At 51.7% G+C, this 24363-nt stretch overlaps 1 protein-coding gene across 5 annotated transcripts in view; it reads left to right on the top strand.

Annotated features, from left to right (window-relative positions):
• Window positions 1-23968, top strand: part of spg11 (SPG11 vesicle trafficking associated, spatacsin) — a 32339-nt gene extending 8371 nt beyond the window's left edge. For 2 of the 5 annotated variants that reach the window (XM_047033277.1, XM_047033274.1), the window contains exons 12-40: window positions 2171-2242; window positions 2451-2578; window positions 2886-3061; window positions 3600-3810; window positions 4223-4426; window positions 4684-4790; window positions 5103-5248; window positions 7025-7180; window positions 8233-8299; window positions 8522-8690; window positions 8867-9075; window positions 9399-9507; window positions 9812-9971; window positions 10086-10355; window positions 11545-11745; window positions 13705-13812; window positions 15378-15549; window positions 16412-16626; window positions 16894-17629; window positions 18055-18200; window positions 18324-18528; window positions 18937-19074; window positions 19664-19797; window positions 19866-19973; window positions 20980-21163; window positions 22336-22412; window positions 22800-22955; window positions 23239-23390; window positions 23494-23967. In XM_047033277.1, the coding sequence (XP_046889233.1) occupies window positions 2171-2242; window positions 2451-2578; window positions 2886-3061; window positions 3600-3810; window positions 4223-4426; window positions 4684-4790; window positions 5103-5248; window positions 7025-7180; window positions 8233-8299; window positions 8522-8690; window positions 8867-9075; window positions 9399-9507; window positions 9812-9971; window positions 10086-10355; window positions 11545-11745; window positions 13705-13812; window positions 15378-15549; window positions 16412-16626; window positions 16894-17629; window positions 18055-18200; window positions 18324-18528; window positions 18937-19074; window positions 19664-19797; window positions 19866-19973; window positions 20980-21163; window positions 22336-22412; window positions 22800-22955; window positions 23239-23390; window positions 23494-23674 (5097 nt within the window). In that variant the 3' untranslated portion in view covers window positions 23675-23967. Of the gene's footprint in view, window positions 1-2170; window positions 2243-2450; window positions 2579-2885; window positions 3062-3599; window positions 3811-4222; window positions 4427-4683; window positions 4791-5102; window positions 5249-7024; window positions 7181-8232; window positions 8300-8521; window positions 8691-8866; window positions 9076-9398; window positions 9508-9811; window positions 9972-10085; window positions 10356-11544; window positions 11746-13704; window positions 13813-15377; window positions 15550-16411; window positions 16627-16893; window positions 17630-18054; window positions 18201-18323; window positions 18529-18936; window positions 19075-19663; window positions 19798-19865; window positions 19974-20979; window positions 21164-22335; window positions 22413-22799; window positions 22956-23238; window positions 23391-23493 lie in introns of all 5 variants that reach the window. The other 3 variants (XM_047033276.1, XM_047033275.1, XM_047033279.1) reach the window with 3 other exon arrangements.
• Window positions 23969-24363: the final 395 nt, after the last annotated feature.

The raw sequence follows: 24363 nt of genomic DNA, 5'->3' as shown, positions 1-24363 counted from the left end.
GACCAGCAGCTAGCCAGCACCCTGCTCAGGAACATGGTGAGACCGGCAGCTAGCTAGCCCGTGCTCAGGAACATGGTGAGACCAGCAGCTAGCCAGCACCCTGCTCAGGAACATGGTGAGATCAGCAGCTAGCCAGCTAGACAGCACCCTGCTCAGCAACATGGTGAGACCAGCAGCTAGCCAGCACCCTGCTCAGGGACATGGGGAGACCTGCAGCTAGCCAGCACCCTGCTCAGGAACATGGTGAGACCATCAGCTAGCCAGCTAGCCAGCACCCTGCTCAGGAACATGGTGAGACCAGCAGCTAGCTAGCACCCTGCTCAGCAACATGGTGAGACCAGCAGCTAGCCAGCACCCTGCTCAGGAACATGGTGAGACCAGCAGCTGGCCAGCTAGCCAGCACCCTGCTCAGGAACATGGTGAGACCAGCAGCTAGTCAGTTAGCCAGCATCCTGCTCAGGAACATGGTGAGACCAGCAGCTAGCCAGCACCCTGCTCAGGAACATGGTAAGATCAGCAGCTAGCCAGCTAGCCAGCACCCTGCTCAGGAACATGGTGAGACCAGCAGCTAGCCAGCACCCTGCTCAGGAACATGGTGAGACCGGCAGCTAGCCAGCCCGTGCTCAGGAACATGGTGAGACCAGCAGCTAGCTAGCACCCTGCTCAGGAACATGGTGAGATCAGCAGCTAGCCAGCACCCTGCTCAGCAACATGGTGAGACCAGCAGCTAGCCAGCACCCTGCTCAGGGACATGGTGAGACCTGCAGCTAGCCAGCACCCTGCTCAGGAACATGGTGAGACCAGCAGCTAGCCAGCTAGCCAGCTAGCCAGCACCCTGCTCAGGAACATGGTGAGACCAGCAGCTAGCCAGTTAGCCAGCATCCTGCTCAGGAACATGGTGAGACCAGCAGCTAGCCAGCACCCTGCTCAGGAACATGGTGAGATCAGCAGCTAGCCAGCTAGCCAGCACCCTGCTCAGGAACATGGTGAGACCAGCAGCTAGCCAGCACCCTGCTCAGGAACATGGTGAGACCGGCAGCTAGCCAGCCCGTGCTCAGGAACATGGTGAGACCAGCAGCTAGCCAGCTAGCCAGCACCCTGCTCAGGAAGATGGTGAGATCAGCAGCTAGCCAGCACCCTGCTCAGGAACATGGTGAGACCTGCAGCTAGCCAGCACCCTGCTCAGGAACATGGTGAGACCGGCAGCTAGCCAGCCCGTGCTCAGGAACATGGTGAGACCAGCAGCTAGCCAGCTAGCCAGCACCCTGCTCAGGAACATGGTGAGATCAGCAGCTAGCCAGCACCCTGCTCAGGAACATGGTGAGACCAGCAGCTAGCCAGCTATCCAGCACCCCGCTCAGGAACATGGTGAGACCAGCAGCTAGCCAGCACCCTGCTCAGGGACATGGTGAGACCAGCAGCTAGCCTACACCCTGCTCAGGAACATGGTGAGACCAGCAGGTAGCCAGCCCAGTGCTCAGGAACATGGTGAGACCAGCAGCTAGCCAGCACCCTGCTCAGGAACATGGTGAGACCAGCAGCTAGCCAGCTAGCCAGCCCCGTGCTCAGGAACATGGTGAGACCAGCAGCTAGCCAGCTAGCCAGCGTGCTCATCTGGTCAGATAGTCACCGAGAAAGAATGGTTACGTGAGCAGTATCAGATGAGAAGTATTTTGTTAACTAGGATGGAAGAAGAACATAAACATACTTCGATTTATTTGTAGACAAGACATGCTGTCTGGAAACCATTAGACACTATGTACATTGTTCAACATCTAAAGATATAGCTTATTATATTTTCCCATTTGTGATATTGCTGTTGGTTTCCAGTGAAATACCCCCCCCCCCTTTCATCCTGAAGTGGGTAACCTATATAAGTAAACTAACAGTTAAATACCGTGATGAGAAAATACAGCTGCTAAACTTAAAACTCAAAAGGAGGAACTCAAATCTTCAAACTAATTTAAAGGGAGAGAGTGAGGATGTTGGTATCTCTCGCCATGACTAAAGAGGAATGCTGCCGTTTGCTCCAGATTTAACAGGCTCTCTTTATTTACCCCTGAACCGACACAAGTTCCCTTGTTGGTTGTGTTTGGCTGTGTGAAGGGGCTGGTGATTAAGATCCTCTCTGTGGTGCAGCACTGACGCAGGTTTTCTGGGTTGGTTTCAGGGTTTCAACGTGAAGAATAAACTCCACAGCATCTGTCTCTACACTGACGACCAGGAGCTGAGAGACTTTGTGGTAAGACTAACACTGGCTCTCTGCGAGGGAGTTTGCCCTGTTCCAGGTACCACCGGTCACTGAGTCTACCTGGGTCTGGTGATGAGAAACCTCTCATTTTCACTTCATTTCTTTGTCTTTTCTGATTGTATTACTTTTAGAAAATTCTTGCAGCGTTCACTTTGGAATTACAAAATCTAATTACGATTTGGACTTCTCATTTGCCCAGGTGGATGAGCTGTCGAAGCAGAAGTACTTAACAGAGGAAGAGGTTCAAAGAGTTGCGTTCATCAAACAGATTGAGAATTTGGGTTGCGTGCCTGTTACTCGAGCTTCCCAGCCTGTGGACAGACAAAGGTAATAGATTGCAGATACAGAAGACTCCCACAGGCTGTCTTTTCCTCATTTCTCTTGAAGGACACGATGTCCTCTCTCAGTTCTTTTTTCACACACAGCAAAGTTTTCTTGGTGTTAGGAGTCATGGAAAGCTAACGGAGGTCTAATCAGGAACTGAGACACAGTGTGACTACACTAATGTTCTGGAATTCCACCTCTGTTTTCAGTAAAGAATTTAGATGAGCAATCCTCTCCTTATATCATCTATTTCTCATACAAAGAAAATGTTGCTTTTGTAGTGTTTATCACACCACCCATATTGTCCCAGGGTTCTCCAGATGGCCCAGACAGACCCGGCCTCTAAGAGGCTGCTAGAGCAGCGAGTGCTAGAGGCCAGCGCCCAGTCGGAGGCCAGGCTGTTTACGTCCCTCCGCCTGGACTGGGTGACACACTGGGATCCAGACACTCAGAGGACCATCTCTCTGTCTCACTTACAGGACTCAGGTACGGCTTGCTGTCACATGCCACACATACAACTGTCACAAACCCAGCTCGGGGGTTGAGACAAACAAAGGGGAACACATGCGTGAGGACTAATAGTGGTCATTTATTAAAGAATATTAATCTATCATAACAAAAGTGAGGTATGTAATTCAGTAAATCAGGGGTGTACATGTGTGTGCATGTCTCCTGATAGTGAGCGGTGTTGAAGGGTGTAAAAACAAAAGTCAAAAGGTTGCCACAACTCGAAACAAAAACGTTCTGCAGACAAACGGAAGGATCTTCTCTCTCTCTGGACGTCCTTTCAAAGGAGAACAAACCACCGGGCCCAGGTGTAGCCACTTAACGGCTGAGGAGGCCGTCACAAAACTGTGTTGTGTTTGTCTGTAGGGGGCATTAGAGAGACTTTGCCCCCCCCCCATACGTTTTGTTTAGAAATCACATAAATATTTGTATGTATAACTACCTCAGGGCAAAACACCCTTGTTTGTTTCTCAAAAGGATGTTAAATTGTGACTCGTGGTGCTGTGTTTGTCAACAGCAGTGAGTGCCTGTGACTCGGTGGTGCTTTGGCGGTACCTGACATCCCATCAGGACCAGGCCAGGGTGACCTGTTGGATCCAGAACCTGGGCTCCCAGAACGGGGACCCCGCCAGCGCCCCCCAGTGGCCGGCGCTACCCCCAGACGTTGTCAACGACCACACCCTGTGCAGCGCCCACATGAGGGACCACATCCTCCACATGCTGGCCAGGTGAGGCGGCTCAGGGGCACACCCTGGGCACACCTCATCTGCTGTTCTAGGATCTGCTGTTCTAGGATCTGCTGTTCTAGGATCTGCTGTTCTAGGATCTGCTGTTTTAGGATCTGCTGTTCTAGGATCTGCTGCTCTAGGATCTGCTGCTCTAGGATCTGCTGTTTGAGGATCTGCTGTTCTAGGATCTGCTGCTCTAGGATCTGCTGTTCTAGGATCTGCTATTCTAGGATCTGCTGCTCTAGGATCTGCTATTCTAGGATCTGCTGCTCTGGATCTTTCATTTCTGGGATGAATTATTAACAGTTAAAATAACTAATGTTGTCATCAATAATGGGCAAGCTAGCTAGCTAGCTAGGTGCTGTAGGTGGCTGTTAAACCTCTCAACCATCTCTCCACGGCCCCTCCCCAGGAAGGGGCTGTTTGTCCAGGCTGAGATGGCTGACTTTGAGCAGCTGCTGTGGAGGCTGGGCCAGGCCGGGGGCGTGATGCAGGCCGCCCACCCCCTCCCCCACTACCGCTCAGCGCTGGGCTTGGACTTCCACACGCGCTTCATCCACCTCTGCCTCGACAGCTGCCTGCACTGCCTGCTCTACACTTACCTGGACCACTACAGGTTGGGAAGAGGGACACACAGAATCAAAAGGGGGATTTGCAAACAAATATTTCACAACTGTTATAACAAAAGAGGGTTTGATGGTTGATGGGTTTGTGAATTGATGACCATTCAGCTTCACAACTCACTTTTAGGTCACGTTGTCGTGGCTGTATGTTTAAGTGGTCAAAACATGTCAAATGCTTCAGTAAATATATCTACAAAATTACAATTACTGTTGTAATCATATTCCAACCACATCTCTCTGCCCTTATCAGGCTAACCCCGAGGAATTGCCCCGCGCTGGCGGATAAGAGTTTATACGAAAGCCACCCGTGGTTTGAAATGTTGGTGAAAATTCAGGAGATTACAAGAGACCTCTTGGGTAAGTTGTCAGATCCATGAAACTGTCAATAAATATCTAAATCAGCTCCTCTGGGCTTTTGGAATGAAGTTTGCTTCGATTCATCTAATTACATGAAGGCAAAGAAGCATGCAGAATATAAAACATAGAAAAAAAGAGTAATAAATGTTTAGATGCTTCGTGGATCAAATTAGATAAAACATCAAAAATGACGACACAGTCATTAAAGCTGTTATAGCTCAGTGGTATAGCACATTTCACACCCGCACATCCTTTTAGGACCAAAGCATCTTCTAAATACATATTAACCACATGGTTCTCTGGTTCCTCCAGAGCCGGGCCGTGTGTTCCATGCCAGCCTGACCAGCGCCCAGGTGCTGCTCCCAGGTAGCCAGGCCTCCATCAGCAGCATGCTCCTGGAGGGACACAGCCTGCTGGCCCTGGCCACCATCATGTTCGCCCCTGGGGGCATAGACCAGGTATTTTCTCACTCCTGTTGGGCTGGTTCTGTCTTTACTAAACCTGGATGGATGCATGATGTTTCTGTATGTTGGTTGGTTGGCAAGAACAGACAGCAAAAGGTTTTTTGCTTATATTTCTAGTTAGAGACACCTATCGTCCATGCTCCTGTTTAACATACTACCATTTGTTCATGGTGAATAGTAGGGATACAGATAACTGATAACTCTTTATATTTGGAGGCCGATAAATACAAAGCCTGAGGCTTGTTACAAAATCAAAAGGCAAACAAATACAGTGGACAACTGCTTTTATTAAAACCTTAACTGGATAAAACCTTTAGATCTTTCTTTTACCAAAATGATCAGATTTCTTAAATATTACCCAAAAATAAGTGGTTCAACGGGAAAAAATTATCCATGATATATCGGCTTTAATTTATCGACCAAATATTTTTATCGACCGATAACAATAACACTCAAAATATTGCCCATATGGCCCATACCGATATGGCCGTCGATATATCGTGCATCCCTAGTAAATAGCAATAAGCAAATGGCAAATACATTAACATTTACATTTATTCATTTAGCAGACGCTTTTATCCAAAGCGACTTCCAAGAAAGAGCTTTACAAAGTGCATAGGTCACTGATAATAACAACAAGATAGCCCCAAAGCATTGCGGGTAGCCAAAACAAGCACACATTGTGAACAACCAAAAAATAAGTGCCAAAGGGAAAAACCATAAGAGCATGTAGCTAAGCAAGTTACAATTTAAACAACATGAATTTGTAAGTGCAAGTGTACCTATAGAAAAACAAGCAACAGTAAAATAAAATAAAAATATAAGATTAACTAAAATAGAATACAACAGTTTAAATCAGCTACCACTAACCAACAAGAGCAACAAGTCTCTAAGCAAGAGTCATTGTGATCCTTGAGTAAACTAGCATTGGGTTCAGCAAACCATTCCTAAGTACCGTTGTACTCCCTGAACAAGTGCGTCTTGAGCCTTCTCTTGAAGGTGGAGAGACAGTCTGTGTCTCTGATGGAGGTGGGGAGTTATTTCCACCACTGGGGGGCCAGACAGGAGAAGAGCTTGTGTCGGGACCGGGCAGTCTTGAGCGGTGGGACCACCAGAAGGTTGTCTGAAGAAGACCGTAGGTGGCGGGTGGGGGTGTAGGGCTGCAGGAAAGACTTGATGTAGTCGGGTGCAGTCCCGTTCACTGCTCGGAAGGTCAGTACCAGGGTCTTGAATCTGATGCGGGCCGTTATTGGTAGCCAGTGGAGGGAGATGAGGAGCGGGGTAACGTGGGAGCGTCTGGGTAGATTGTAGACCAGACGGGCCGCTGCGTTCTGAATCCTCTGAAGAGGGCGGGTTGCGCATGCTGGGAGACCGGCGAGCAGCGAGTTGCAGTAGTCCAACTTGGAGAGGACAAGTGCTTGGACAAGCAGCTGGGTGGAGTGCTCAGACAGGTATCTCCTGATCTTCCGGATGTAAATAAAGAAATGTATTCCCTAGAACAGACTGGTGGGCACATCAACGGATAATCTTCTTGGCCCTTGCCTTCAGTAACCAGTCTGACCTTGTGTTGTTCTGTGTACCTGACAAATAAAAGACTTGAACTTGCTAGCTTGCCCTGCTGGCCCTGTGTTGTGCGTGCTAAAACCTTTGGTGTGTTCCAGGTGTGTTGTGTGCGTGCTCAAACCTGCGGTGTTCCAGGTGTGTTGTGTGCGTGCTAAAACCTTTGGTGTGTTCCAGGTGTGTTGTGCTAAAGCCTGCAGTGTGTTCCAGGTGGTGAGTCTGGGATCAGGGGGCTCCTCGTGGAGGGTGGACCCCCAGCTGCTGAAGATGGCCTTGAGCCTCTACCCCAAACTCAGAGCTGCTCTCTTCCCCCCCAGTGGCCCCTCCACCCTCTCCTCCGACACCTCCATCTACCACCTCATGCAGGTACTCAAAAATACAGACTTTTGCATTTTTCTTTTTTCTTTTAGATTTGTATTCCAAAGCGTTCCAAAGCATAATCAAGGATCAGATGTGCATGGTTTCACAGACACCATAAGTTTGTCTGTGACCACCAGTGTATTTTTTGTTAAGTGTTATTCATAAATAATTATTGTTTAGCCTCCTACACCCCAACTGTAGCCATGCACTGACACAGTACAGTATACTGTAGGTTAGCATTAGCATTCACGATACATCGCTCAGTATACTGTAGGTTAGCATTAGTATACACAGCTGATTATACTGTAGGTTAGCATTAGCATGAACGATGCATCGCTCAGGTTACAGGTTACGCAGATTACACAGCTGTTATACTGTAGATTAGCATTCACAGCACATAGCTGTGTGTACTGGACCCTTAGCATGCACAGCACAGCCCCTGGAAGAGCCCACATGGTTTGGGTGATTAGCTTGAACTATTTGTTAGAACTTTGCAGATGGTCCACAGAAGCATCTACAGACCCTAGCTGCATGCTAAAGCCTGAGCAGGTTGTTAGCATTAATAGAAAAGTGCTAGCCATCTGGCGCTTAGAGGCTAAACAGCGAGTACTTAGACAGTTGCCCCCAGGCTACTGGTAGCAGGGAGCAATCTCTCTAATGAGAAATGGACCTGTGTGGCTGTATGCACGTCTGAGAGAGAGAGAGAGAGAGAGAGAGAGAGAGAGACAGAGACAGAGACAGAGACAGAGAGAGAGAGAATCCTACTTTTCTTGGAATTTGCATCACGAAAAGTTAGTCAAATTAACAGACTCCCAAATACTTTGCTAATTGGGAGTCTGGTACTGGTTTTGGCTCCCTCCCCCGGTTGCAGTACAGTAATGAGCCCAAACTGCCAAATGTGCTGAGCTAGACACCTTTTAATGGAAATGTTGTTTGCCTCAATATTGTGAAGACCACTTGTTCTGGAATGTGCGTCGGGGCTACAATGGAATATCAATTCTGTATTTTTCTCGTCTCAATACTTCTGCTGATTAGTTTTCTTTTTTATTCTGTTTCAGTCGCTGCATCCTTTGGATCCTTCCAGATTGTTCTCCTGGCAGTCTGCCAACACCCTCAGTTCTACTGGTACGTACTCACAAGAGAACACACCAAGGTCACAAACAGAACATTGAGTTTCGCTCGAAAGAAACCGACAACTGATTTTCCCAAGGTACAATGTTTGTTCACCAGAACTGACCTTTGACATGTTGCACTGCCAACCAAGCCAGAGGACATGAATGGGGCAACATGCTGAAAGAAACAGCCCTGCTTGTTATGTGATGCATTGTGTGATGCTTTTGTGCTTAGGAGAAACTTCGTCTGAGTTGCCACATTTCTCCAGCCCCCACCTTGTCAGCCAGTTTGCCCTGATTGAGAAGCTGGACTTCCTGTATTACCTCCGTCATGGACGCCCTTCGTCCGCCTACGGAACGTTTCTTGTCCAGAATTTAACCGCCTTCACCGACGTGAAGTCACAGTGAGTTCTGAACTCAGGTCTTTGCTCTCAGAAGAAACTTCTTCAAAGATTATGTCTGTGACATTTTCCATTTGTTCTTGGACAAAAGAAAAATGGAAGGAAAGAAGGCAAAAGCTATTTAATTTTTTTCAGATATAGAAATGTCCCGTTGAACTGAGTTCCTCCTGTTCTCCCAGCCTACAGTGTGCAGCTCAGCAGGCCTACTGCTTGGCCATGCAGCTGTTCAGCAGTGCGCCCGTGGTGGCGGCGTGTGTTTGTTTCTGTGAGCTCCTGGGGGCGTGCAGCCTCAGGACCAGGGTGGACAGGAAGGCCCTCAGTCTGGTCCTCGCTCACTGGAGCCAGAACAGCGACGAGACAACCACAGCTTCTCACAGAGACTCTCTGGGTACAGCTACAGACTCTCTAGTACAGGATATACACCCTCATGCTAACGCTAACCCTTAGTACAGGATATACACCCTCATGCTAACGCTAACCCTTAGTACAGGATATACACCCTCATGCTAACGCTAACCCTTAGTACAGGATATACACCCTCATGCTAACGCTAACCCTTAGTACAGGATACACACCCTCATGCTAACCCTAACCCTGCTACTGTTAGCCAGAAACACGTACTGCTCCTTGAACTGTTAAACAGACACACACATACTTTTATTCTCCATGAATGCCGTGTTCATGGTGTGACGGTGTGGGTGCTACTTTCAGCTGTCAAAGGCAGCAGGCTTGTGGAGGCTGAGAGGGCGACGGCAGAGCAGCTGCTGGCTCTGTTGGAGGCTGCTGTGAAGGACAGAATTGAAAGGAAGGGAATGAACAGGTTAGATTCACACAATACCCAACCAGAAACACACAACATGGTCTGAAAATGCATTGACATCTCTTTCAGTACCAGGTACATGTAGTCATTTAGCAGACGCTCTTATCCAGGTACTGGCCGTTTGACTGCCTTTGCTTTCAAACGGCCAGCAAACTGTACTTTTTTCTTAAATCCAATTATACAGTGGGAGATTATACAGAACAGTAACAGGTGAACAGTACCACATAAGTGGGGTACTGGGAGCTGACAGCGTGTGTGATTCCTGGTGCGTGCCAGCAGGTTCACTGTGTGGTTGTGGTCCTAGGTGGACGTACGAGGCGGGGCAGGAGTGGGCTCTGCCAGTGCAGTTCTGCCAGCTGCACGCCCTCCCTCTCAGCTCCGTCTACCCTCTGGACTGTGCTGCCAGCGGACACTGGCTTCATTTCCTGCTCTTTGTCCAGCTACACAGATACCCACCTCAACAGGTACTGTGCTAATGTCATAACCCTCAGGGGGGCAGACATCAACATCCGCAGTTGATTGATTCAAGTCTGTGGTTGGTTCCTGTCTTTGATTGGTTCTTGCTTTGTTATTGACAGGTGAGGTCACTCGCTGGCCAGTTTGGCCCCGCCCTGCAGGCCCACCTGACCCTCTCCCTCCAGGACCTGCAGTGGAGGGCAGACCAGGCCCTGGCCGGGGGCCTGGGCGGTGGGGAGAGCCTGCCCAGCCACGAGGCACCGGAGGCCCCCAGGGACCTGCTCCTGGTGCTGCTGCGGAGCCAGGAGGAGCCCTGCCCTTGGAGGCACCTGCTGGGGGAGGCTGTGGGGCTGCGCTGCCCCACGCTGGGCGTGCTGGCTGCTTGCCACCAGGTGAGGAGAGCTGCTGTGTCTGGGGAACACACACGAGGCACTGTCAGGTCCACGCTGCTCTCTGACCTCAGAGGTCAGGGCCACGCTGCTCTCTGACCTCTGAGGTCAGGTCCACGCTGCTCTCTGACCTCTGAGGTCAGGTCCACGCTGCACTCTGACCACTGAGGTCAGGGCCACGCTGCACTCTGACCACTGAGGTCAGGGCCACGCTGCACTCTGACCTCTGAGGTCAGGGCCACGCTGCACTCTGACCACTGAGGTCAGGTCCATGCTGCTCTCTGACCTCTGAGGTCAGGGCCACGCTGCACTCTGACCACTGAGGTCAGGGCCACGCTGCACTCTGACCTCTGAGGTCAGGGCCACGCTGCACTCTGACCTCTGAGGTCAGGGCCACGCTGCTCTCTGACCACTGAGGTCAGGGCCACGCTGCACTCTGACCACTGAGGTCAGGGCCACGCTGCTCTCTGACCACTGAGGTTAGGTCCATGCTGCACTCTGACCACTGAGGTCAGGGCCACGCTGCACTCTGACCACTGAGGTCAGGGCCACGCTGCACTCTGACCTCTGAGGTCAGGGCCACGCTGCACTCTGACCACTGAGGTCAGGGCCACGCTGCTCTCTGACCTCTGAGGTCAGGTCCACGCTGCACTCTGACCACTGAGGTCAGGGCCACGCTGCACTCTGACCACTGAGGTCAGGTCCACGCTGCACTCTGACCACTGAGGTCAGGTCCACGCTGCACTCTGACCTCTGAGGTCAGGTCCACGCTGCACTCTGACCACTGAGGTTAGGTCCATGCTGCACTCTGACCACTGAGGTCAGGTCCACGCTGCACTCTGACCACTGAGGTCAGGTCCATGCTGCACTCTGACCACTGAGGTCAGGTCCACGCTGCACTCTGACCACTTAGGCACTGTCAGTAAATCAAATAAGTGACGGCTTTTTACAGAAGTCAAATGTAATGCTAGGATACAGTAAGAATAGTTAGTTTGTTGCTTACTACATGATTGGTGTGTTCTGCTTCTGTGACTCGGTATGAATGTCACAGTATGAGTCAGTTTGTAGCCACACACTGTGAGTCACACTGATTATTTAGATGTTGTTCTTGACAAGCTCTGTTTCTGTGTGTGTGTGTGTGTGTGTGTGTGTGTTTCTGTGTGTGTGTGTGTGTGTGTGTCTGGACTGACAGGATGCGGACCTCCTCCAGTGCCTGTGTGTGTGGGTCCTGACCTCTGTGGATGAGGTCGTCTCCGCGGAGGCCACCGCCCAGCTGCATGAGAGCCCCCGACACCACGAGTGGAACCTCCACGACCTGTCCATCATCTGGAGGGCCCTGCTCAGGAAGCGCCTGGTCACACCTCTGATACGAGGCTTCCAGCTCTTCCAGCGGGTAAGCCCCCTCATACTCATGTCTTTTTAGACTGCATGTGTCCATGTGTGCTGTGAAGACCGCTGCTGGCCTGTGGGAATACTGCCACCTAGTGGGGTGGTGGTGTACTCTGTCTGCTGTAAGTCACTCGGCTAAACGGACAAAATTAGGACGAATCCCCGTACTCCCCCTTACCCCTTCCCCCTTCCCCTTAGTTTTGCGCGTTCCCGTGAGAGCTAGTGGTGTCCCAATACTCTTGGAGCTAGGGGAAGGGCTAAGACTAAGGGGTATACACCCCTTAAAACCAAGTAAGATCGGGAGCTTACTTGAAACCTAGGGCTATGTGAAAACTGCGCGACCGGCAACAATGGCGACCAAATCATCCAGAGAGTCCGATAAATGTAATATTTTCGGCTTAATTCATTGATAAAAACATTATCACAGTCTTGTTTTGTGTTATATACAGTCATGAACATATATATTTGCAACCATTTTCCTAATTGAAACGTTTCTAAAAATCGCTAGTTTGGTACGCTAATGTTACAGTTCTGAATTGCACAACAGTCCCGCATTTCTTTGACTAGCATGTCTACAGTTCTAAGTAAACTCCATTCGGAGCGAATTTCATTTAATATCAGTGCATAGCGCTACTTGCTTTGGAGATATCAATACGTGCTAGATGACGTACCTGTAACCAAGTGGCGTCCCATTTCCTAGGGCTATGTAGCCCTTACCCCTTACTTTCAAGGGCCAAGGGCTAGTGGTAAGTTAAGGGGAAGGGGTAAGGGGAAGGGGTAAATTAAGGGTAAGGGTAAGGGGGAGTATTGGGATTCGGCCTTAGTCTGAAACATCGTTGCTGTGAGCCTATGGTCGTTATTTCAGCCCTTCCCCTCTCTCTCTCATTATCTCTTTTCATCCTCGTCTCCCCCAGGTGTGTTAGGAGGAGACAGGCTGGTAGAACAGCAGGTGTGTTACGAGAGGCTGGTAGAACAGCAGGTGTGTTAGGAGACAGGCTGGTAGAACAGCAGGTGTGTTAGGAGGCAGGCTGGTAGAACAGCAGGTGTGTTAGGAGGAGACAGGCTGGTAGAACAGCAGGTGTGTTAGGAGAGGCTGGTAGAACAGCAGGTGTGTTAGGAGACAGGCTGGTAGAACAGCAGGTGTGTTAGGAGACAGGCTGGTAGAACAGCAGGTGTGTTAGGAGACAGGCTGATAGAACAGCAGGTGTGTTAGGAGGAGACAGGCTGGTAGAACAGCAGGTGTGTTAGGAGGCAGGCTGGTAGAACAGCAGGTGTGTTAGGAGGCAGGCTGGTAGAACAGCAGGTGTGTTAGGAGGAGACAGGCTGGTAGAACAGCAGGTGTGTTAGGAGGCAGGCTGGTAGAACAGCAGGTGTGTTAGGAGACAGGCTGGTAGAACAGCAGGTGTGTTAGGAGGAGACAGGCTGGTAGAACAGCAGGTGTGTTAGGAGGCAGGCTGGTAGAACAGCAGGTGTGTTAGGAGACAGGCTGGTAGAACAGCAGGTGTGTTAGGAGACAGGCTGGTAGAACAGCAGGTGTGTTAGGAGGCAGGCTGGTAGAACAGCAGGTGTGTTAGGAGGAGACAGGCTGGTAGAACAGCAGGTGTGTTAGGAGGCAGGCTGGTAGAACAGCAAGTGTGTTAGGAGGAGACAGGCTGGTAGAACAGCAGGTGTGTTAGGAGACAGGCTGGTAGAACAGCAGGTGTGTTAGGAGACAGGCTGGTAGAACAGCAGGTGTGTTAGGAGGAGACAGGCTGGTAGAACAGCAGGTGTGTTAGGAGGCAGGCTGGTAGAACAGCAGGTGCCGTGAATAATCTTCACAAGATCAACAATTTAACTTCACAGCTGTCTGAGAGACCGCTTCATGTATTATGATTGACATGCCCTGCTCTGTACTGAGTCTGTGTGATCTACTCCCTGCCTCCTCCCTTCCCCCTCTCCCCACCCTTCCCTCAAACCCCTCCAGGACTCCCCCCTGATCCACGTGCTGCTGATGTATGAGCTGTGCTGCGACTACAAAAACTACCCAGAAGCCCAGAAGAAGCTCCTGGAGTTCCAGAAGTGTTTGATCAATGTAAGTAGACCCCTGAACCTGCCCTCAGTACCTCCTGCCCTCAGTACCTCCTGATCCTGCCCTCAGTACCTCCTGATCCTGCCCTCAGTACATCCTGCCCTCAGTACATCCTGCCCTCAGTACCTCCTGCCCTCAGTACCTCCTGATCCTGCCCTCAGTACCTCCTGATCCTGTCCTCAGTACCTCCTGCCCTCAGTACCTCCTGCCCTCAGTACCTCCTGATCCTGCCCTCAGTACCTCCTGATCCTGACCTCAGTACCTCCTGCCCTCAGTACCTCCTGACCCTGCCCTCAGTACCTCCTGATCCTGCCCTCAGTACCTCCTGTCCTCAGTACCTCCTGACCCTGCCCTCAGTACCTCCTGTCCTCAGTACCTCCTGCCTTCAGTACCTCCTGCCCTCAGTACCTCTTGCCCTTAGTACCTCCTGATCCTGCCCTCAGTTCCTCCTACCCTCAGTACCTCCTGCCCTCAGTACCTCCTGACCCTACCCTCAGTACCTCCTGTCCTCAGTACCTCCTGCCTTCAGTACCTCCTGCCCTCAGTACCCCCTGATCCTGCCCTCAGTACCTCCTGCCCTCAGTACCTCCTGCCCTCAGTACCTTCTGATCCTGCCCTCAGTACACCCTGCCCTCTGTACCTCCTGACCCTGCCCTCAGTACTTCCTATCACAGTAGCCCCCGTCCGTTCCTGTCTTCCTTTCTCTCTCCCCCAGACATTTCCTATTTACCTCCAACTGTCCTAAGAAACCAGAAACATACAAAAAATAACTGTAAATATAAAAATGGAAAGTCAAATTCAAAGCTAGGAGAAATTAATCATCCTGGGGTCTGACTTCTGTGAAGAAGGTAGTGGGATGGACTGTGCTCTGTTGTAGTCTGTCTTTGTACGACTGTCTCCCATTAAAGATGTAGGGCGTGTCAAAGCATCAACATCTGACAGGTTTGTTACCCGGAAGAAAACAAATGCCTCAACGCTGTCTGAGGGAGAGAAGTTATGGTGGTGTGAGTGTGACCTTGCTGCTCCTGATGAGAGTTGTCATGAACACACACACACACACACACAGGCAAGGACAGTGTGGAGTGTGTTGTTGTGTGGAGCCCATCACTCATCCTTTGTTAGAATGGGCCTGTGGTGCCTTGTGGTGTGTGGAAGTCCTCTGGTTGGCTTCACATACAGGGAACACACTCCTCTTTCTCATCTGAACAGTTTGACCTTCACAGGCCTTGTTCCCAGAGAGCAAAGCTCCCTTTCAGCCACGGAACATCAATATGTCCAGTCTCCTGTTCTTCTGGCACTCCGCAAGCACGCCTCACAATTTGCCCAGAAATTGTACACTGTCTTGTTTAAAAAGGATGATCTCATTATGTGTAAATTAATTCAAGAGATTTTCAGAGCCTCTCTAACAGTCTCTAGTGTATATTATTGATGTGCTCTTGCTCCATGGAAGAGATGGTGAGTCCATGTAGTTGCTGTATGGGTTTGCTTCCCTTGTGTAATCATCATTAATAATTGAATTTCTGTCCATTGTGTTTGTCCTTGTGCGTCCCTCTCCGGGCGGTTCCCAGCGGCGGGGTGGTGGGGCGGTGGGCGGCAGGGCGGCAGGGCTGCCTCTGCCCTGGGAGGAGAGCCAGGCCTCGGCCCTCCTGCTCATCCTCATGCAGCAGTGCTCCACGCAGTACGAGCTGCGCAGACTGCTGCGGCTGCTGGCGGACATGGACCGGCTGCTCAAGTCTAACGGTAACACGTGGTGTAACGGGAACACAGGGTGTAATGGGAACATAGACAACAACAGGAGCATGACATAGACAACAACAGGAGCATGACATAGACATCAGGAGCATGACATAGAAATCAGTAGCATGACATAGACAGCAGTAGCATGACATAGACATCAGGAGCATGACATAGACAACAACAGGAGCATGACATAGACAAAAACAGGAGCATGACATAGACAACAGAGCATGACAAAGACAACAGAAGCATGACATAGACAACAGGAGCGTGACATAGACAACAGGAGCATGACATAGACAACAAAATAGCATCTCTGTCGAACAAAGCCATTCAGCCAGTTTTGCTACTGTTGCGAGCAAACACTGGGTGACCTAGCATACGCTACTACTAGCATACACTACTACTACTAATATGACCTAGCATACACGATCTGGCATACACTACTACTACTACGACCTAGCATACACGAGCTAGCATACACTACTACTGACCTAGTTTACACAACTACTACTACTATGACCTAGAATACACAAGCTAGCTTACACTACTACTGACCTAGCATACATTACTACTTAACACATAAATGACCTAGCATACACTACTACTTAACACATAAATGACCTAGCAAACACTACTATTTAACACATAAATGACCTAGCAAACACTACTATTTAACACATAAATGACCTAGCAAACACTACTACTTAACACATAAATGACCTAGCAAACACTACTACTTAACACATAAATGACCTAGCATACACTACTACTTAACACATAAATGAAACCCTGCCGTTAAAGTTAGTAGCTAGTTAACTATCATGTGTTTATGTGGGCTTAAGATAGTGGTGTGTGTGTGCAGGTCCAGACTTCAAGAAGCTCAGTCTGCTGTCTCAGGTCCTGAAGGACACGTGTGTGTGTCTTCCCCCCGCCCTGCTGGACAGCTACTCCACCCCCGCCCTGCAGGGGGCGAGCCAGGGCCTGCTGGAGCAGCTGCAGGCCAGTGCTCTGTTCAGCCAGGCGCGTCAGGTAGCACAGCTGGCTGGCCTGCCCATCGACAGCCTGGTCATTAATGAGGTGAGCTAACGAGGAGCCACACAGACTCGTGCGTCCGTTCTAACCAGACCTACCTGGCTGCTCAGAGGACAGGTGTGGGTACTATGTAGGCTGGTCTCACCACAGCTGGGTTCAAATCCTGCCAAGGCCCTTTCCTGTATGTCGTTATCTCTCTCTCTGTCCCTTCCTTTCCTTTCACACTTCACTTAAACTTTATGACTTTGTCATAAAAATTGCACACACAAAAAAAATCTAATTGTACTTACCTTTCTGTCACCTCAAACACAGTTAGTCCACGACCTCATCTCCCAGAAGGCCAAGCGCCAGTGGGAGAGGAGGGAAACACGAGTGGTCTTCTGGAGGAAATGCCACAATCAGTTCAGGACTAACCGCACTAGTCCCGAGGCTGCCTCGGAGTTCTTCCTGTCCCAGGCTGGAGGCCCAGAGGCCCGGCATGGCTCTGTGGAGGACGTGGAGCTGGTCTGTGTCCAGGAGAGGTGCCTCCTCCTGGGCCTGGCTGGCCACTGGCTGTCCCTGCTCAGCCCGGCTCCCCTGGAACGCCTGGAGGACCTGGAGAAGCAGCTCTGGATCAGCCGCGTCCGGCAGCAGGTTCTGCAGACTGCCATGGAGACAGAGAGTATGTTCTCCTTTCCTGCTCCTGCCGTTCCCCCAGAGGAGAACTCCTACGAGGCCTTGGTGAAGGAGTTCTCCTTCTCCAAGATGGCGGTGCTGAACCAGCCCCAGTACCTGGGTCTGGAGGGTCTGGAGGGGCCGGCTGGCGGCGGGGAGGCTTCAGGGCAGCTGGGGAGTGAGCAGGAGCAGAGCGCCCTCTCCTGGCTGGTGGGGCAGCTGCTGGATGAGGGCTGCGTCCACGAGGCGGGACGTGTGTGTCGCTACTTCTCCTTCTGCCCCCGGGACATGTGGCTGGTGCTGCGCTGCCGCGGCCTGGCGTCTGGAGAGCTGCAGGCCGGCCTGACGGGCATGCTCCCCCAGGAGGGCTCGCCTACCGACAGGCTGCCCAGCGGTGAGGACACAAGGATGTTAGAAATCTGTAGTGGTTTAGTGTTGTGTCATCGTGTGACAACATCTTATTTACAACTGATGTCTGTGATCTCATGTGATCTCATGTGATGTCTGTGATCTCATGTGATGTCTGTGATCTCCTGTGATGTCTGTGATCTCCTGTGATGTCTGTGATCTCATGTGATGTCTGTGATCTCATGTGATCTCATGTGATCTCATGTGATGTCTGTGATCTCATGTGATCTCCTGTGATGTCTGTGATCTCATGTGATGTCTGTGATCTCATGTGATCTCATGTGATCTCATGTGATGTCTGTGATCTCATGTGATCTCATGTGATGTCTGTGATCTCATGTGATGTCTGTGATCTCCTGTGATGTCTGTGATCTCCTGTGATCTCATGTGATGTCTGTCTCTGCCCTGCAGTCTCCAGCTTCTCCAGTCTGTCCTCCTTCGTGATGGTTCCCTCCCCAGAGGACCAGGTGCTGAGTCAGCTGCAGAGGCTGGTGGACCAGTGTCATCACGGCAAGAGCTACTGCAAGCAGGTCCTCAGCCTGTACGAGCTCTCCAAGGTCAGGTCCCAAAGCTTTCAGAAAAACAGTTTGTAGAGGCTTTACTCTGTAGACATTTCTGCAAACCTCTGCAGAAGTGCAGCAGTGTAGTTCTGCATGGTTCTGTGTGTCCCTGTTATCCAGGAGCTTCGGTGTTTGTACAGTGAGATCTCGAGCGAGGAGCCCCTGGCCGTGCTGCAGAAGGTGCTGCTGTCCCGGCAGCCTGACCGCTACCAGAAGGCCCAGGCCTTCATCAGCGTGCAGGGCCTGCAGCCAGACACCCTGGCCGCCATGCTGGCCTCCGCCGTGCTGCAGGGCCTGCTGGCCTCCATGCAGGACGGAGACGCAGGTGAGACCAGACTCTCCTTCACTGATCCACTGGGTCATCGAGAGGGTTGTCAGAACCATTAAAGCTTCGGTAGGGCGTTCCTATTCATTAAAGCTTCAGTAGGGCGTTCCTATTCATTAAAGCTTCAGTAGGGCGTTCCTATTCATTAAAGCTTCAGTAGGACTGTTTTTCTGTACGCCTAGTCAGTAAGTACATAGAAAGGATGCGTTAGTTTGAATTATGTCACAAACAAACAGTCTTTGTTTTACGTAGTCACTGCACATTTCAAAGTGTTCCTTTGACACCAAGAGAGTTCATTTGACTTGTAAAGTGTTAATATGAGTGTAGGTCCACTCTCTTATGAGGTGGACCTGTGAAAGTCCTTGTGTGACAGAACCTTGTGAACCGTGCTGTGATGTTGGTCCACAGCGGAGAAGCAGATGTTCAGGCCAGCGGAAGGCAGGGAGGCCTTCCTGCAGCTGGCCAAGCTGTGTGGAGACGCAAGCCTGCTGGGGCTCCGCCTACTGGAGCTCATCCCCTCTGTGCCCCTGAGAGAGCTGGCCTGCAGTGAGTCTCCCTCCCCCTCCCCACCCTCAGACCCAGGACCCCTGCCCACCCTCAGACCCAGGACCCCTGCCCCCCCTCACACCCAGGACCCCTGCCCACCCTCAGACCCAGGACCCCTGCCCCCCCTCACACCCAGGACCCCTGCCCCCCCTCACACCCAGGACCCCTGCCCACCCTCAGACCCAGGACCCCTGCCCCCCCTCACACCCAGGACCCCTGCCCTCCCTCACACCCAGGACCCCTGCCCACCCTCAGATCCAGGACCCCTGCCCACCCTCAGACCCAGGACACATTATTCCATCTGTTAGCAAGGGTTTATTCCCCCAGATCCACACTTGCAGTTATTTAAAGTTCTGTTATTATGATTAGTACGGTAGCTGTAGTACATTTACATTTGAGTCATTTGGCAGAAGCAAGATAGTACAGCAGAAGATCAAGGATCAGAATTGTATAGCTTTAACAGAATGTCAGTGGAACTGTGTGTTTTACCAGGCACAGTGCAATAATAATGATCAGTGTGTGCAGTCACTATGTGTGTGTAGTAACTGTGTGTGTATGTGTGTGTGTGTGTGTGTGTGTGTGTGTACAGTGGTGGAGTTGTTGATTCTGAGCCACGACTGCTTCAGCCTGACGTGCAACATGGAGGGCATCGTCAGGGTGCTGCAGGCCGCGCGCCACCTGAGCCACACACACCTGGCACACAGTGACAGTTACAGCCTACTGGTGAGTATGGGTCACCTGGGTGTGTGTGTGTGTGTGTGGTGTTCTTACTTGTCCGTGTGTCCCTGCAGGTGCGTCTCCTAACAGGTATCGGCAGGTACAACGACATGACCTACATCTTCGACCTGCTCAACCAAAACCACCGCTTTGAGATGCTGCTCAGGAAGAACGTGGAGTCTGTAAGACAGCCCAGACCCCACCCAGACCCCCACCAGACCCCACCAGACCCCACCAGACCCCACCAGACCCCACCAGACCCCACCAGACCCTACCAGACCCTCCCAGACCCCATCAGACCCTCCCAGACCCCACCAGACCCCACCAGACCCCACCAGACCCCACCAGACCCTCCCAGATCCTCCCAGACCCTCCCAGACCCCACCAGACCCCACCAGACCCCCCCAGACCCTCCCAGACCCCACCAGACCCCACCAGACCCCACCAGACCCTACCAGACCCCACCAGACCCCATCAGACCCCACCAGACCCCACCCAGACCCCACCAGACCCTGGCCCTCTCTGTCTCACACACACACAGCGATACACACACACACACCATGACAAGTGTAACAGAGGTAGAGCATTACTATACATCAAGAGGTTGCTGGCTCATATACACCCATTACTTCACTTTGGATAAAAGTGTCTACTAGATGCAGAGATGGCAAAAGTACACACATACTTCACCCAAGTAGAAGTACAGACACTCTTGTTTAAAAAGACTCTGTAATACTGGCTACACATTTTCACTCAAGTTAAAGTAAAGAAGTTTGGGCTGTGACATATATTTAAGTAAAAAGTAGCCACTACTACTACCTGTTGGACCTTACATCATATTAATACATTAATACAAAAAGACACTATGATCAGAAATGTCTCTATTCTCTAAGGTTTCAAAAACTAGCGGATGTTTGTTGTGCGTGATTGCCAGGAAATGAAATGAGGCGCACAATGACAAAAAATATTGACCATGCCACCAAATACAGATTCAAACTAAAGTATTGAGCCTGGTTTGAAAATGTAAGAAGTAGAAAGTATAAATATTTGTGAAAATAAATTGTGAAGTAAAGTACTGATACCAGAAAAATCTACTTACAGTAATGAAGTATTTGTACTTTGTTACTTCCCATCTCTAGAGGATGATGATGATGATGTTGTTATGCCTCTGGGGGGTCCTGTGTGTAGCAGAATGCGGGTCTGAAGACTGCCCTGCTGGACTACCTGAGGCGCTGCCTTCCAGGAGACAGTGAGAAGCACAACATGGTGGCCCTGTGCTTCAGCATGAGGAGGGAGATCGGGGAAAACCACGAGGGAGCCGCTCACACGCAGCTCAAACTCATCCAGTCCCAGGAAGGGGCCCAGCCCTGGGGTGAGGTGCTGGGGGGAGAGGGGCCAGCCCTGGGGTGAGGAGCTGGGGGGAGGGGCCCAGCCCTGGGGGAGGGGGCCCAGCCCTGGGGTGAGGTGCTGGGGGGAGGGGCCCAGCCCTGGGGGGAGGAGCTGGGGGGAGAGGGGCCAGCCCTGGGGGAGAAGGCCTAGCCCTGGGGTGAGGTGCTGGGGGGAGGGGCCCAACCCTGGGGGGAGGGGCCCAGCCCTGGGGGGAGGAGCTGGGGGGAAGGGCCCAGCCCTGGGGGGAGGAGCTGGGGGGAGGGGGGCCCAGCCCTGGGATGAGGTGCTGGGGGGAGGGGCCCAGCCCTGGGGTGAGGAGCTGGGGGGAGAGGGCCTAGCCCTGGGGTGAGGAGCTGGGGGGAGGGCCCAGCCCTGGGGTGAGGAGCTGGGGGGAGGGGCCCAGCCCTGGGGGGAGGAGCTGGGGGGAGTGGGCCCAGCCCTGAGGGGAGGAGCTGGGGGGGAGGGGGGCCAGCCCTGGGGGGAGGAGCTGGGGGGAGGAGCTGGGGGGAGAGGGCCCAGCTCTGAGGTGAGGAGCTGGGGGGAGAAGGCCTAGCCCTGGGGTGAGGTGCTGGGGGGAGGGGCCCAGCCCTGGGGGGAGGGGCCCAGCCCTGGGGGGAGGAGCTGGGGGGAAGGGCCCAGCCCTGGGGGGAGGAGCTGGGGGGAGGGGGGCCCAGCCCTGGGGTGAGGAGCTGGGGGGAGAGGGGCCCAGCCCTGGGGTGAGGAGCTGGGGGGAGGGGGGCCAGCCCTGGGGGGAGGAGCTGGGGGGAGGAGCTGGGGGGAGGGGGGCCAGCCCTGGGGGGAGGGGCCCAGCCCTGGGGGGAGGGGCCCAGCCCTGGGGGGAGGAGCTGGGGGGAGGGGCCCAGCCCTGGGATGAGGAGCTGGGGGGAGAGGGCCCAGCCCTGGGGGGAGGGGCGGGGGAGATGAAAGGGTGGAATACAGCAGGGCTTTATGAACAGGTGGCAGGGTTCATCAATATTTCAGTAGACCTCCTGTTGTTTTTAATGTTAACTGCATAAAATAGACTTCACCAGCTGAAGGTGACTCCTGTATGAGTCAGGAAATACTGGAAGCTCCAGGGGTTTTAGGAGTGCTGCTTGTTTCCATCTGCCTTCATGCGGCCAGAGTTGGTATTCAGCTCCTGTCTCCCCCACACAGCGGTGACCCCAGAACTGAAGAGCAGCCTGCTGAAGGTTCTGACCCTGCTGAAGGACGCAGCGGAGAGCTACTCAAAGGTACCAGCCAGCGCAGCGCATCACTGATGCTCAGCGCATCACTGATGCTCAGCTGAACGTCCTGTCCTCCTGAATGAGCTGTCCCCTGTCCCCTGACCCTGTCGTCCTAGCTGAGCTGTCCCCTGTCCCCTGACCCTGTCCTCCTGGCTGACCTGTCTCCTGACCCTGTCCTCCTAGCTGACCTGTCCCCTGACCCCTGACCCTGTCCTCCTAGCTGACCTGTCCCCTGACCCTGTCCTCCCAGCTGACCTGTCCCCTGTCCTCCTAGCTGACCAGTCCCCTGACCCTGTCCTCCTGGCTGAGCTGTGACCTGTCCCCTGTCCTCCTGGCTGACCTGTCCCCTGACCCTGTCCTCCTGGCTGAGCTGTGACCTGTGTTGTGTCTCAGGACTCGTGTGTGCGCCAGGCGGCCCGCTGTGTGAGGATGGCCAAGCTGGTGACGCTGCAGCTCCACTTCCTGAACCAGGGGCAGGAGCAGCGAGTCATCAACCTGCGTCCCTCAGACCTCCTCAAGACCATCATCGCCCTGCCGCGCTGCTACCAGGTATGGAGCAGGAGGCAAACTTCAGTAATAACAACATTTAATTCTAACCTGTGGATTTTAACCTGTGATGTCTTGATCTGCAGTCATTATGCTCTACCTCAGCACTTCAGTGTTATCTAGCTAGTCCAATCCAACATGTAACAGTGATGGCAAGTTATTCCCCTTCCCCATCCAACAGTGAAAATCTGCGAAAAACAGTGAACCATCCACTCACTGTCATTGTAACTGGCTCTCCTCCCCTCCACCATGCTTCCCTCTCTGGTGTTCCCGTCCCCGTCTCCAGGGCTTCGTGGTGGCCGAGGCTTACGACTACAGCCCAGACATGGCTGAGCTGCTGTACCAGAAGGTGGTCGTCAGCGGAGACTTCTCTTACCTAGAAGAGTTCAGCAGGCTCCGCCCCCTGCCCCCCAGCCTGTTTGAGGACATCTCTAAGAAGTGAGTGTCCAACCGGCCAGAGGGTCACAGAGCTTAACGTGTTCGGTCTGTTAGTCCTGTTTCTTAGTAACGAGAGTGACATGAGTTCTGATGCTTCTTTCAGAATGATCCACAACAAACCGCCCAGCAGTGCGGGGCAGAACATGAAGAGACTGCTGCAGCACTGTGATGATGTGTACACATACTATAAACTGGCCTACGAACACAAGTTCTTTGATGTGGCCAACATGTTACTCCAGGATTCAAAAACGAGCAGTTATCTCAATGACAGACTTGGGAGCTGAATACAATTGCACCTCTGGATTTATTTTTTGAGTAATTTAAAAGAAGTACCGTTCATGGAACATCTTCTATGATGAAACTGTTGCAGAATTCATGTTTATTTTATCCATGCTAAATCTCTAACAAATTAAATATTGTATGATCAAAATTAAGTTTGGATCCACTTTGCTCTGGAAAGCATCTACAGGATATATTCTGGGACCTCTTGTGATCCACAGTGATGACATGATCCCAGATATTTACATTTACATTTATTCATTTAGCAGACGCTTTTATCCAAAGCGACTTCCAAGAGAGAGCTTCACAAAGTGCATAGGTCACTGATAATAACAACAAGATAGCCCCACAGCATTGCGGGTAGTCAAAAACAAAAAGTACATATTGTGAACAACCAAAAAAAATAGTGCTAAAGGGAAGAAACCATAAGAGCATGTAGTTAAACAAGTTAAAATTACACAACATTAATCTCTAAGTGCAGGTGTACCTGTAGGAAAGCAATAAAAATAGGATTAACCAAAAAAAATACACAAGAATACAACAGTTTAAATCAGCTACCACTAACCAACAAGAGCAACAGTCTAAGCAAGAGTCATTGTGAACCTTGAGGAAACTAGCGTTGGGTTCAGCAAACCATTCCTAAGTACCATTGTACTCCCGGAACAAGTGCGTCTTGAGCCTTCTCTTGAAGGTG

Source organism: Hypomesus transpacificus, chromosome 14 (assembly GCF_021917145.1).
Source record: "Hypomesus transpacificus isolate Combined female chromosome 14, fHypTra1, whole genome shotgun sequence".
Taxonomy (NCBI): domain Eukaryota; kingdom Metazoa; phylum Chordata; class Actinopteri; order Osmeriformes; family Osmeridae; genus Hypomesus; species Hypomesus transpacificus.
Note: the sequence above shows the minus strand (reverse complement) of the source record. Positions and strands in the feature narration are given on the sequence as shown.